The 15,357-nt window shown below is 43.9% G+C and overlaps 1 protein-coding gene across 1 annotated transcript in view; it reads right to left on the reverse strand.

Annotated features, from left to right (window-relative positions):
* The window catches only part of LOC124554836 (vacuolar protein sorting-associated protein 26B-like), a 69,688-nt gene that overhangs the window by 44,550 nt on the left and 9,781 nt on the right, over positions 1 to 15,357 (reverse strand). Inside the window, exon 2 of the mRNA XM_047128500.1 lies at positions 13,133 to 13,276. Coding sequence (XP_046984456.1) covers positions 13,133 to 13,276 — 144 coding nt within the window. The remainder of the gene's footprint in view (positions 1 to 13,132; positions 13,277 to 15,357) is intronic.

A 15,357-nucleotide genomic window follows, 5' to 3' on the forward strand; every position in this document is an offset into this window, starting at 1 on the left:
GCAATTGCCTCACAAAAGATGACAATGCATTTCTTACTTTTGCCATCACACAGATGAAAAAAAGTGACCAATATAGAAATAACTGAACTGATAGTGAAAAGGCCACTGGTCCTGATAGGGCAAAATTTTATATCAAATATGCAGAAGAACCAACTCCTCTTCTAGGAACAGCTCACCATAGATCATCAATCACTAGAACAAAGTATGCCAGGTGACTGGAAAAAGGTGTATGTCATTCTTATGTACAAGAAGGTTATATGTCATTTCTATGTACAAGAAGGTTAGAAGGCAACATGTATCAAAATATAGACTTATCTCGCCAATGTCAACAAGTTACTGTTATTCTTTTTCATTTCCAGGATGGAAATTTTGTAATTTTGTATTGAAGCCAAACTTATTTTTAGAAACTTCTTCACATAGCATACACCAAAATTGGATTATTCAAGTTATGGATCATCCACTAAAGAGGACACTGTGACTTACAGGTATAATTTTTCATAGTTTTTGCATTTTTTTTGTGTACTTTTAATCTCTGAAATTATTGTGACATCTGCTTTTAATGGACTGAAACATTTAAATAATATGCTTGCAAAATGGTTACGAAAATTTATTAGAAAAAGCTTTACAAAAGTAAAACTATGCTGGTGACAATGTATTTCACGCAAAATTTATTTTGTCCAGAATTGCAGAAAGCTATTGTGCCCTCTTGCTATTCAAAGTTGGACCTTGAATTTGGTGTTTTAGCTTAGCACCCAAGGTTTCTGCCTCTAGATGCCAATCACTGCTGATCAAAACATGGTAAATAGTCCACAGAATAATATCTGGTATGCTCCACTGGTTTCAGTTCATTTCTATGCTTTGCACGTACATACAGATGGGTATGCTTCATTTGAAGATTTGCCTCTCTTCTTTATAGTCTGTATTCATGTCATAATCCACAATACTGCAATATACTTGAACATTTAGAAGGAAAAAATGTATACACTTCTAAAGGCTAAGTAGTTACATTCAGCCACAATCTTTGCACGACTGACACTTTGTGCATGTCTTGGAAATTCAAACATTGGTCATTATATGGCAGTGAGGTTGCGTGGTTGGTTTAAAAGAGGGCAGAAGGGACCAAATTACAATGTCATCAGTCCCTTGTTCCTAATAAAACAATGCCACAAGTGTGAGAATAAAACAGATGAGACATATAACACTAAACGGAAAGAAAGGAAAAAATCATAAGAACGAAGGAAAGGCAACGAACACTAAAAGGAACCAGAGAGGAAAAGAAAACAACAGAGAGACGCTAGAAACAGATGAGAGTAAAACAAGAAAGCAGATTACGGTGGCTGCCCATGAGAATAAAAAGGAAAAGCCAGCCACTCTGCAACACATAAAACCTACACCCTAAAAGCCCAAGGGTGGAGGACACAGAGGGACAAAGATCAAATGATAAAATCCACTCTCACAAATAAAATGTAAAACTAAATCAGCCAATGAGGCATTGTCAGATAAAATGAGCAGCAACGAGTCCGGTAACCCAAGATTTCGTCGCTGGGCAGTCAAAGTGGGACAATGCACCAGAATATGGGCCACTGTCGACCGGGCGCCGCATCGACACTGAGGTGGGTCTTCACGGCACAAGAGGTAACCGTGGGTCACCCAAGCGTGGCCAATGCGGAGCCGGCAGAGGACAACTGATTCCCTGTGCACGGCCCACATGGAAGACATTCGTAGTCTCCTTAATGATACACAGTTTGTTGTGCGTACTGTTATGCCAGTCTGCCTCCCAAAGCTGAAAAACGGAGCGGCGTAAGTCAGAACGCAGGTCAGGTTCAGAGATGCCCATCCCCAGAAGCAGTTTCCGTGTAGCCTGTTTGGCCAGCCTGTCGGCAAGTTCGTTGCCTGGGATGCCGACGTGTCCTGGGTCCACACAAACACCACTGAACAACGGGACCAGTCCAGGGCACAGATGGACTCCTGGATGGAAGCCACCCAAGGATGGCGAGGGTAGCACTGGTCGTTAGCTTGTAGGCTGCTCAAGGCGTCAGTACACAGAAGAAATGATTCCTCATGGCATGAACAGATATACTGAAGTGAGATATGGCCACCAGCTCTGCAGTGAATACACTGCAGCCATTGCGCAAGAAATGCTGTTCAATATGGCCTCTGTGTAAAAGGCGAAGCCAACATTACCATCAGCCATCAAGCCGTCAGTGTAAGCCACTTCAGAGCTCCAGAACACTTCAAGAATCGAGAGGAAGTGACAGCGGAAAGCCACAGGGTTAACGGAGTACTTAGGACCACGCGAAAGGTCCAGGCGAAGCTTCAGCCTACAGCTACGCCACGGAGGTGTACGTGAATGGAACTCGAGGCTAGGTGGTGAAGGGAAGGACTCCAGTTCAGACAGAAGCGACCGCACGCGAACTGCAATCGTTAGCCGTGAATTGAGCCACCTATGTGGGAGGTGAACTGCCATGGTTGGTAATTACAATGTTCAGGAGAGCTATGAATGTGTGCAACGTAACTGGCGAGCAGTTGTGCTTCTCCGATCTTCAATGGAGGGACTCAGGCCTCCAGCAGTACGTTTGTCACTGGACTCGTCCTAAAAGCTCCTGTCGCTAGTCGAACTCCGCAATGGTGCAATGGGTTGAGCAAATGCAATGCTTCGAGCAAATTCAATGCTGAGGGTGCTGCAGAACCATAAATCACACTCCCATAGTCAAGGCTGGATTGAACAAGGGCTCTGTAGAGCTGCAGCAGCGTGGAGCAATATGCACCCCAGTAGGTGTTGCTCAGGGAGTGGAGGGCATTGAGGTGCTTCCAACACATCCATTTAAGGTGACGTAGATGAGGAAGCCAAGTCAAATGGGCATCAAAATCCAGACCTAAGAATCGATGTGTCTCCACTACAGTGAGTGGATCGTCATTAATGTATTAAAGTGCTGGTTCTGGATGAATGTTATGATGCTGACAGAAATGCATGACACACGTCTTAATGGCGGAAAACTGGAAGCCAGGGGCTAGAGCCCATGACAGTGCCTTGTGGATGGCTTCCTGCAGGCGACACTCAGCAACTCCAGTACTGGAGCAGCAGTACGAAATGCAGAAGTCGTCTGCATACAGAGAATGTGAGACAGAGGGGCCTGACAGCTGCTGCTAGACTTAATGACCACTAAAAATAGAGTGTCACTCAATACAGAGCCCTGCAAGACTCCATTCTCCTGGATATGGATGGAACTAGAATAGGCACCAACTTGGACATGGAAAGTACGGAGCGAAGGGAAGTTTTGGATAAAAATCGGGAGGGGCCCCGGAGACCCCACTCATACAATGTGGCAAGGATATGATTTTGGCAGGTCGGTTTGTATGCTTTACGTAAGTCAAAAAAGATGGCAACCACGCGTTGGCATCTGGAAAAGGCTATGAGGGTGGCAGACTCGACAGACACAAGATTACCAGTGGTAGAGTGACCCTGGCAGAAGCTGCCCTGACATGGAGCTAGTAGGCCATGTGACTAGGACCCAACCCTACCGTCGACACACCATACAATCCAGCAGCTTACAAAGAACATTGGTGAGGCTGCTGGGCTGATAGCTATAGACATAAAGCGGGTTTTTACCGGGTTTGAGCACCGGAATGGTGGTGCTCTCCTGCCACTGGGATGGAAAGACGCCATCGCACCAGATCCGGTTGAAGATGACGAGGATATTTCGCTTGTAGTCAGATGAGATATTTTTAATCATCTGGCTGTGGATCCTATTAGGCACAGGAGCTGTGTCCAGGCAATGTGCAAGGGCACAGAGGAACTCCCACTCTGTAAATGGGGTGTTATAGGATTCACTGTTGCATGTAGTGAATGAGGACTTTCCCTTCCAGCCGCCATTTGAGAGTGCGAAAGGCTGTAGGGTAATTCTCCGACGTAGAGGCTCAAGCAAAGTGCTCGGCAATCGCATTAGCATCAGTAGATAACACGCCATTTATGTTAACATCGGGAACAACTGTTTGAGTGTGGAACCTGAAAAGATGTTTGATCATTGCCCAGACTTTGGAAGATGACATATGGCATGCAATGGTCGAAACATATCTATCCCAACACTCCTGCTTCCGTTGTTTGATAAGTTGGCGAACGCGGGCATGGATCTGTTTAAAGGCTACGAGGTGCTCCACGGCAGGGTGCCGCTTATGCCACTGTAGAGCTCGCCGATGCTCCTTAATTACTTCAGCGACTTCCGGTGACCACCAACTGACTGCCTTACGCCAGGGGCACCCTAAAGAGCGAGAGAACACGTTTCATGCCACAGAAACAATTGTTGTAGTCACCTGCTCAACCATCACATCAATGTTACCGTGTGGGGGAGATTCAATGGTGACAGCAGAGGTGAAAGTTTCCCAGTCCGCCTTGTTTAAAGCCCATCTGGGCAGGCGACCATGGGCCTGATGCCGGGGCAGTGACAGGAAGATGGGGAACTGGTCACTACTACACAGGTTGTCACATGCTCTTCAGTGGATAGATGAGAGAAGTCCTGGGCTGCAAATTGATATATCAATGGCCGAGTATCTACCATGAGCCACACTGATTTGTGTGTCGGCCCCAGTATTTAAGAGGCAGAGATCGAACTGAGACAGAAAAATTTCGACATCTCTGCCTCGGTCAGTAAGCATGGTGCCGCCCCACAAGGGGTTATGGGCATTAAAATATCTCCCAAAAGTAGGAAAGGTTTAGGGAGTTGACCAATCAGTGCAGCTAATACATTCAGGGGTACTGCACCAGCTGGAGGAAGATATACATTGCAGACAGTTATTTCCTGTGTCGTCCTTATTCTCACAGCCACAGCTTCAAGGGAGGTTTGAAGGGGCACAGTGTCACTACAGACTGAGTTTAGGACATAAACGCAAACTCCACCTGACACTAGACAATAGTCACTACGGTTCCTGTAATATCCCTTATAGCTGCAGAAGGAAGGGGTCCGCATTGCCAGGAACCAGGTTTCCTGGGGGGCAATGCAGATAGCAGGTGTAAAGCTTAACAGGTGCCGTACCTCAGCCAGGCGGTGGAAAAAACTGCCGCAGTTCCACTGGCGGATGATGTCATCGTGGGACTGGGAAGGCATGGATATTCAATGAGGCAGTTTACGCCTCAGAGTCACCTGCTGCCACCAACTTATTGCCTGAGCAGTCTATATCCATTGTGTCTGAGGATCTGGCAAGATCTAGGTCCTCAGCGGACACCAGAATCTCCACTCCATCCTCAGATGAAGAGCTTGCAGGTAGCAGTAGTGTGAGTGCCACCGCAATTTCCTTCGTCTTAGGGGACTGCTTTTTGGGTTTCTCTCGCTGCTCCTTGGGTTTCTGCAGCTGGGAGGACTTCACTGATTCAGTCTCCGGGACTGAGGATGAGCATGAAGCCCTAGGACCAGCTGCTTTTGGGTTCTTCAGCCACTGGTGGGTGTCGTCTTTTCCACTAGCAGAAACATGGGAAAGGAGTGACCGAAGGGACCCCTTCCTAGCGAGAGGAGCCTAAAAAGACTTATGCTTCTCCAGTGCAGAAGTGTGGACTGATATCCCCGATGGTTGTGGGGGGAGAGGGGGGGCTGTTGCTCCCGAAGTAGGTGCTTTAAGTGCTGGAAGTTCGGCCATATGTCTTCTCGCTGTACTTCCAGCATCACATGTCGAGATTGCAGACGTCCATCACTTCCCAATACTCCATGTGCCCTGCTCCCCATCTGTGTCAACTACAGAGAGCACCATTTGCTTTGCTCGCCTGACTGCAGGATTCTCCAGAAAGAAGCAGGAGCAATAGGGAGGGAAATGCCCCCCACCATCAAGGGGGCAGGAGTAGTCTCCCGGCTCTGAGAGGTGACTGGGGTTGGCGGAGCTGATGGTGCCAGAACTGTTGTAGCGGCGGCGTAAGAGGATTTCATACGTACATGATGCTGGCGTTCAAATTCTCTCTTAGCTTCAGTGTAGGTCAGTTTGGTCCAGGGTCTTGTACTCCACGATTTTCCCTTCTTTCTGGAGAATCCTGCAGTCAGGTGAGCAAAGCAAATGGTGCTCTCCGTAGTTGACACAGATGGGAAGCAGGGCACATGGGGTATTGGGAAGTGATGGGTGTCCGCAATCTCGACATGTGATGCTGGAAGTACAGCAAGAAGACATATGGCCGAACTTCCAGCACTTAAAGCACAATATTGGGGGAGGGATAGGACTTTACATCACAGCGGTAGACGATCACCTTGACCTCCTCAGGCAATGCGTCACCCTCGAGGGCCAAGATGAAGGCACCGGTGGCAACCTGATTATCCCTCGGACCCCGGTGGACATGCCGGATGAAATGTACACCTCGCCAATCTACATTGGCGCGCAGCTCATCACCGGGCTGCAAAAAAAGGTCCCTCTGAAATATGATATTCTGGACCATATTTATTTAAGCTCTTAATGGGTGTAATGGTTACAGAAACATCCCCCACCTTGTCACAAGTGAGTAATGTCCATGAGTGGGCAGAGGATGCTGTTTTGATCAAGATTGACCCAGATCTCATTTTGGACAATACCTCCACCTCCTCAAACTTGTCCTCTAAATGCTCAATAAAAAACTGAGGCTTCATTTTCATGAAAGATTCCCCATCAGCTCTCGTACATACAAGGTACCCGGGCGAATAAGATATGCTGCCATCCTTAGCCTGACGTTCCTCCCATGGTGTGGCCAGGGAGGGGAATGATTTGGGGTCTTAATTCTGTGCGTTGAATTGAGCTTGTGAATGCTTAGAGACTGCTTCATTGCGTGTCTTCTGCCCTGTCGCCACCCAGCCGCAGCAAAGGCCACCTGCTGGCAGTTCTCCAAACTATACCCATGAAAACTGCGAAGTGATGCTGTGTTTCTATGCAACGTTTTGTTCATGGATGATGCATCATTCACCAATGTTGCACAACTTGTTCTTCATAATAAAGCCCTACTGGTCACTTCCATATATACTTTGGCTGATAGGACTTGATAAACAACAGCCTCAGTCTGTCAATGCGTGGTGTGGGCTTTCCAAGAATCCCTTCAATGATCCTTGTTTTGTTGATGGAACTCTAAACAGCCACAAATAGCTATAGTTCCAAACAGATATGTTGCCTTGACACACACAAGACAATCCATGTGGTACCAACCTGACAGGCATCCCACCCATTCCATGCAAATATTTACTGATTTTTCTATGAAAACATTTGGGGATTGTTGGATTTGTTGTTCAGGATACAAAAAATCATCTACTTTTCACACTTCTGGACCTGCATGTATGGAAAATTTATACCCACGTTCTATAAGACCACACCGACGATGCTTCAACACATGAAATGCTGTACAACACTTGCCTGTGCTGCAATAAGCCCAGATAAGATTCAACAATCAGCATCGTCTGCTTGGAATCACTTTATGATGTATATCAACACTCAAGGTCAATATTTTAAGCATTTGATATGACAGTCCCAACAACAAACGTACAAACTGTACTTCAGTTAACTTTTTGCTTCCATTTGGTGCAACAGAGCAGATATTTGTGGGTCCTCTTCTTCTGGTGGCAGGATGGTGGCATTCCGCACTTATCCTGATATTATTTTATAAAGTTCCACACAAGTTAAGACGTTGAAGGCCTCGTTGGAAGGCTCTTTCCAATGCCAAAGGAAAAATTATACAGTTTATAAAAAGAGGTCAGTATCATAATTTGGCAACTACAAATGTAAAAAATTACTTGTGAATGTCAGGAAATTAGGCACACTGTCCACTACGACTCAACAAAAACTGAACCTTGACATTTGCTCCTTCAGAATATATTTTGGGTAGTCTGTCTTAGAAGCCTCAACCTGTGCAAATGACCTGTCAGACAACGCCTGTGGCTCTACAACACTGTTCGGAGATAACATAGATGTGTACACTATAAGGAAACATTACTGATGATCCGTGTGTGATGCAGCTGATCCTATACATAATGAAATCTAATGTGATGTGATGATGCACTGATCCTATACATAATGAAATGTAATGTAATTTGTATAAATATACAGAAAGACCAAATATTACTAGACTTTGTGATCAGTAATCAGTCACTGTCATCTGTAAAACCAGCATATATTCCACAGTAGCCACCTGGGATGATTTAAGGTAAAAGATCCACATCTACATGTATACTCCTCAAAACACCATTCAGTACAGGGTATAATTGTCATTCTGTTTCATGTTCCACTTGAAAAGGAGCAAGGCAAAAAAAGTAAGAGCCTTGATTTCTCTTACCTTTCCTTCGCGTTCCTTCTCGAGATGTCTGTTAATGGAAGTAGGATTCTTCTGCAGTGAGTGACAAATGCTGGTTCTCTAAACTTTCAACAGCATAACACACAGACACACACACACACACACAGACACACACACACACACACACACACACACACACACACACACACACACACACACACGTGTTCCTCCCTGTACGAATTCCCATTTGTTCAAGAGCATTTCCATAATATTTGCACATTAATCAAACCTATGTACCTATCCATAACAAATCTAGCAGCACACCTCTGAACTGCTTTGATGTCTTTCTTTAATCTCACCTGGTGCAAATCCCCAACATCCAAGAATGGGTCACCCCAACATGTTCTATACACTATGTCCTTTACAGATCAGCTCCACTTTCCTAGAATTCTCCCAATATAATGAAGTCTAGCATTTTCTTACAACTGACACATGCTCATTTCCATTTCATGTAACTTTGCAATGTTACATCTAAATATTTAATCAATGCAACTGTGTGAAGCAACACACCACTAAAACAATTCAAACATTACAGGATAGTTTTTCCTAGTCATGTGCATCAGCTTCCATTTTCCTACATTTAGAGCAAGCTGCCAATAATTACACTGAAGATAAACTCTGGCCAAGTTATCCCGAATTCTCCTACAGTCACTCAATGACGACATTTCCCACATACTACAGCATCATCAGCAAACAGTTGCAGATTGCTGCGCACCCTATCCATCAGACCATTTATGTATATAGAGAACAAGAGTGATGCTATTACACTGCTCTGAACACTCAAGAAAATACCTTTGTCTCTGATGAACATTCACCATCCAGACATACTGTGGTCTATTAACTGAAAAGTCTTCGGGCCATTCACATATCTCAGAACATAGTCCCTATGCTGGGACCTTCATTAACAGTCTGCAATGAGACACTGTGTCAAATGCTTTCCAGAAACCTAAGAAAATGGAACCTGCCTGGGACCCTTCCTCAACAGTTGGTGTTTGCCGAATTCTTCTTGGGCGGATTTCAATATCTTCCTATGATTCTGCTTCACTTTCATTTTTTTGAGATCCAATGTCTTTTTCCCAATCGGCCAAGTCATCCGGAACATCAGACAAGACGTCCGCGCATTCGTCATAAACAGCCCTATTGTCTCTTTCATCCGCCATGATGAAAGGGCACAAGTACTTACAAAAACAAAAAACTTGTTGACGTGTGAAACTTATTGTTACCTAAACAAAACACCAACAGAATGCAAAAGATACTAAAGTGCAGTCGCCAGCCACTGCGCGATACTAAGCTCACGACACCACTGTAGTGTCGCCGGCTGTTGACCGCTTTTTTGCGCACGACACCACTGTGGTTTCGCCGGACGACAGTGTTAACTTGCAAACTGCTAAGGTATCATCATTTGTTGGAAACTTTAGCAGCTCTCCAAGTACTTTTTCTTTTGCTTTTTGTCGCAGATTTCACTTGGAATGCATCAGAATGGTAACAGATCAGAAGAAGGTACAATTTGTCACCTCACAGAATCCATATCTGTGACAATGGTACTGTAGAATTATCGATATCAGTATGGGAGGGGACCATTGGCAAAAACAAGCTTAATGAGCTGGTTCCAAATTTTTGAAGTGACAGGCAATGTCCGACTTTCATCAATGTGACATCCCTGTGTCTCATGCACGTGGTAACAAAAACCAAGCTGAATTTCAAGATAGCCCCCAGAAGTCAATTTGCCGTGCACCATGCAAATTGTAGGAACCAAGATCAATTGTCCATAAAATGGAAACTGTAGTGTCACATTAGCATTACAAAGTGCAAATGGTACAAGCATTTTAGCTGAACGATTGTCCTCTGCGATATGCACTTGCGTGTCATATGCTGGCCTCCGTAGATGATGACAATGTCTACTTGAAAAAGTACCCTTTTCAGATGAAGCAATGTTCCAACTTCTGGACATATGACTCATCATAACATTACCATTTTGAGCTCTGAAAACACGTGAGCATACCCATGATAGCCCAGAACTGGCCCTCTTCTCTTTGTAGAGCAAATTGTAATGGGAAATGTTTAGCTGGAAATACTCTAACAGTTCCTGTGACCACAACTGAAGAGCAGCAGCCATCCATAATCAAACATGATGGCACCCCAATGTCAGAGTTCGAATGTACTGGATGTGCCGAATGACAGATTTCCTGACAGGCAGATGGGTCATGATGGTCTCAGTAGATGGCCATGTCTCTAATAGTTTTCAAGTTACAATTTTTTTTTTAAACAATAGAGGGCTTTATGGATACGCTGCAGTTTTTTCAGCCACTCAGGACTTTTCACTGGGTGAGACATTTGCGATACTTCCAAGCTAAGTAAGGTGCCAATGGCGAAGAATATTCTTTGCAAAACCGAACTGGTATTCCATCGGAACTGGTGATTTATTTGTTTTCAACTTTTCCAGTTGCTTCTTAATGCCAGGGATGAATATTTCTATGTCCTCCACGTGAAACTGTCAAACGGTGGTATATCTGTATGATCCTACTGTGCGAATGATTTTTTTTAACATGAGATTTAAAATTTCAGCTTCCCTTTTACTGTCTTCTGTTGTTACACCAAATTGATCTACAAATGGCTGAATTCTGTGGGGAACGCAAAACCCAGAGTTAGATTTACTGGAAGAACGCTAAGTGAAGTAAAACCTGCACATGTAAGAAGTCACTTGCAGAGGATTTGTTTGGCCAGTTCTTGAATACTGTTCAACAGTCTGTGAACTTTACCAACTTGGATTACTAAAAAAGAGAGAACAATCAAAGAAGACAGGTGCAGTTAGTCAGTCACTGTGACAAAACCACAGATATGCTCAATAAGGTATAGCAGGAAAAGGAAAAGCTTCACTCACAAAATTTTTAGGACACCCGTTCCAAAAACCTATTACTGCCTTCAATACATCTCTTGTAATGATCACAATGGTAAAACTCGAGAAATTCAGGGTTACATAGGGAGGTGTCAATAACATTTCTACTCACATACGATCCGTAAATATAACAGAAAAGATGGAAAATTATTCAAGTACACTATGTATTCTTTACCACTCATCTTATGGTTGGTTGTAGAGTAATGATGAAGTTCTATGCATTAATAATAATAAATTAACACTCAATTTATGATAAATGGAAACACTGTTGACAAAATTAAGTTTAAACCATTTTAAGGATGATTGGGTTTAAGATCTTTTACACAATGGGACATTACGAGATGGAGCAAAATTAGCAACGATATTGATCATTTCTAAGCAGAAATTTATCCTGGCAGTGGGAACAAACTAGAACACCTCTAATACAAATGTCTCTACTGAAGAAACATGGGTAGCATAACTAGTGTGTGTTTATATATATTATAAGAGGCAAGCTTTTGGAGCCAGTGGCTTTTTCTTTAGGCAGAAGGGTTGAAGGGGAAGGAAGAGGGGTGAAGGTAAAGAACTGGAAAGGTCTAGGAAAATAGGTAGATTTCGGGAAAGTCACCTAGAGTCGTGGGTCAGGGGAGACTTACCGTACGGGATGAGAAGGAAAGAGTGATTGTTGGGGACTGCATCTGATGAGATTTGAAAACCTGAGAGCTTGAAGGTGGAAGACAGGGTAATATTCAAGGCAGAGATTACTGCTAAAACATAATGCGTGAGTTAATAAGAGTGAAAAGCTAAGCGCATTGTATGTAACAGAGGTGGGAGGGGGCCGATGAAAAATACATGCGCAAGAAAATAAAAGATGTAGAAAACTAAAATGGAGTGAAGAAAGGAGTAGTTACTGTGAAGAAATGCTGAGACGAAAGGAATTAACGTAAATTAAGTCCAGGTGGGTGGCGAGAGCCAAGGACACGTTGCAGTGCTAGTTCCCATCTGTGGAGTTCTGAGAAACTGGTGGCTGGAGGAAAAATCCATATGGTATGTGGGGTGAAACAGGGACAGAGGTCACGACTGTCATGTTGTAGAGCTTGCTCTGCAACACGATATTGCGTGTTTCCAGTATATACCCTATGCCTATGTCCATTCATCCTAATTGATAATTTGGTGGTAGTCATCCCGGTGTAGAAGGCCGAACAGTGTTTAAATAACACCTGGTATATGATGTGTCATTTTACAGGCGACTCTCCCTTTGATAGTGTATATTTTTCCAGCTGGTATAGGTAGTGATAGGAGGGTGCATAGGGCAAAGGCAACTCTTGCAGCGGGGACAGTCACAGAGGTAGGAGCCATTTGGTAAGGAGATGGGTGCAGAAGGAACATACGGTCTGACAAGGATATTACGAAGATTGGGAGGGTGACAAAAAGCTGTTCTGGGTGTGGCACGCAAAATCCCACACAGAATGGATCACACCTGAGGCCATGATTTTAGGAAGTCATGGCCTTGTCGAAGTAGCCGATTGATATATTCCAGACCAGGATAACACTGAAACACCTTCAGTGCACACCGCTGGTCACCCACCTCTTATTAACTCATGCACAATGTTTAATCTGTAATCTCTGTTTTGCATATTACTCTGTCTTCCACCTTTAAGCTCTCAGGTTTTCAAATCTCGTCCAATGCACTCCCCGACAATCAGTCTTTCCTTCTCATCCTGCCCAGTAAGTCTCCCCTGGCCCATGGTTCTGGGTGACTTTCCTGAAATATATTCCTTTTCCTGAACCTCCAGTCCTTTTCCTTCAGCCCTCTTCCTTCCTCTTCAACTCTTCTGCCTCAATAAGGCGTCACTGGCTATAAAAGTTTGTCGTATAATAACCTTCATTAATTTAAGTATCAAGTGTAATTGCATATGCTATCCAACCCAAATTTAGTTTCTAATTAAATTTGGCTGATATCTCGTGTAACTCACCTTCCCAGATACAGTCTCTCCATCGTAAAAAAGATAATGTCTCTCTTTTTTCCCATCCTCCGACTTGATATCTGCCATTTTACGGTTCTCTGTGCCATCTAAAACAATGTCAATCTCAGCACTCTGCCCAAATCCAAAGAAGCTCTGAAATCAGTAATAAATCCACTATTAAAGAGAACAATAATAAACTGTAATAGATCATGAAAACACTACAGGTTGAATTAAAGCTCAAAACAATAAATTTCAATGCACTGTACAATATAGGGTCTTTTTAGGTAGTTGTGAGGGCAGCGAAACTCTTGTCTCTATGAATCAACTAGAAGAAATTTTTGAAGAAGTTCCACATAAAGAACAGGTACAAAAAAAAAATCATGTGGCAATTTCAAGCATATGGTTACACTGTTTGCGATTTGCGGAAATCAGCAGTGAAGGAATACAGCCCACCTCTCCCCTCTTCCCCATCATTTGACAAAAAGTGCTTAATTTTTGGTCTTCATTACTGGTCAATCTGTAGCACACATCCACAGGTTGCACCAAGAACTTACCGACAGCATCTATTATAAATACTTGTCCACATGCAAATTTTTGCAGTTTCTTTTACTGTAAAGTACCAGTAAGACAAAACATGGCCAAAGACCTTCATATGTTCAAAGCTGATCTTACGCCCTCTCACAAAGCTATGCTCTGCTATGGCTGACTTTACAACCTTTCTTAACACACTGTGGCACTTGTGTTATGTAATTTGACAGCACATGCATTGTTTTATTTTTATTACTTTCAGTGCATTCATAAGTCGCATTGCACATGTATGCCACACACTCTTAAACCAAGGTTGTCTTTCACTGAATGCAACATTTCTTTAATTTTCGATGCTTGCTACAAAAGTTTTGCACTGTGTGATCAAAAGTATCCGGTACCTGGCTGAAAATGACTTACAAATTTGTGGTGCCACAATCGGTAATGTTGGAATTCAATATGGTGTTGGCCCATCCTTAGCCTTGAAGACAGCTTCCACTCTCGCAGGCACACGTTAAATCAGGTGCTGGAAGATTCGTTGGGGAATGGCAGCCCATTCTTCATGGAGTGCTGCACCAAGGGAGAGGTATCGATGTTGATCGGTGAGGCCTGGCACGAAGTCAATGTTCCAAAACATCCCAGAGGTGTTCCATAGGATTCAGGTCAGGACTCTGTGCAGGTCAGTCCATTACACGGACGTTATTGTTGTGTAACCACTCTGCCACAGGCCGTGCATTATGAACAGGAGCTCGATTACGTCTGATGATGCAATCGCCAACCCTAAATTGCTCTTCAACAGTGGGAAGGAAGAAGGTGCTTAAAACATCAATGTATGCCTGTGCTGTGATAGTGCCATGCTAAACAACATGAAAAACAGGACCATGCCATAACACCACTGCTTCCGAATTTCACTGTTGGCACTACACACACTGGCAGATTACGTTCACCGGACATTTGCCGTACTCACTCCGTGCCTTCGGATTGCCACATTGTGTAGCGTGATGTGTTACTCCACACAACATTTTTCCACTGTTCAGTTGTCCAATGTTTATATGATGGGTGGCTTATGAGCAGACGCTCGACTATGAAATCCAAGTTTTCTCACCTCCCACCTAATAACTATGAGAGTACTTGCAGTGGATCCTGACGCAGTTTCGAATTCCTGCGTGATGGTCTGGACTGATGTCTGCCTATTACACATTACAACCCTCTTCAACTGTCGGCAGTCTCTGTCAGTCAACAGACGAGATCGCCTGTACGTTTTTGAGCTGTACGTGACCCTTCAAGTTTCCACTTCACTATCACATCAGAAACAATGGACCTAGAGATGTTTAAGAGTGCGAAAACCTCGCGTACAGACGTGTGACAAGTGACATTCAACACCTGACCACATTCGAAGTCTGTGAGTTCCGTGGAGTGGCCCATTCTGCTCTCTCACAATATCTAATGACTACTGAGGTCGCTGATATGGAGTACCTAGCAGTAGGTGGCAGCACTTTGCACCTAATATGAAAAACGTGTGGTTTTTGGGGTGTCTGGATAATTTTGATCACATAGTGTATAATGTCATTTTTGCTAAGCAAACATTCTACCTTACTTGGAGTTGCTCAGTAAAATGGAAGGAGTGCTGTGGGCCTATTTTTCTATGGAATGAATGGGTTCACACATTTTTTTCTTTGCTAAGGGGCATAATTTGGTACTGCTTGTAT

This window comes from Schistocerca americana, chromosome X, assembly GCF_021461395.2.
Source record: "Schistocerca americana isolate TAMUIC-IGC-003095 chromosome X, iqSchAmer2.1, whole genome shotgun sequence".
NCBI classification, from domain to species: Eukaryota; Metazoa; Arthropoda; class Insecta; order Orthoptera; family Acrididae; genus Schistocerca; species Schistocerca americana.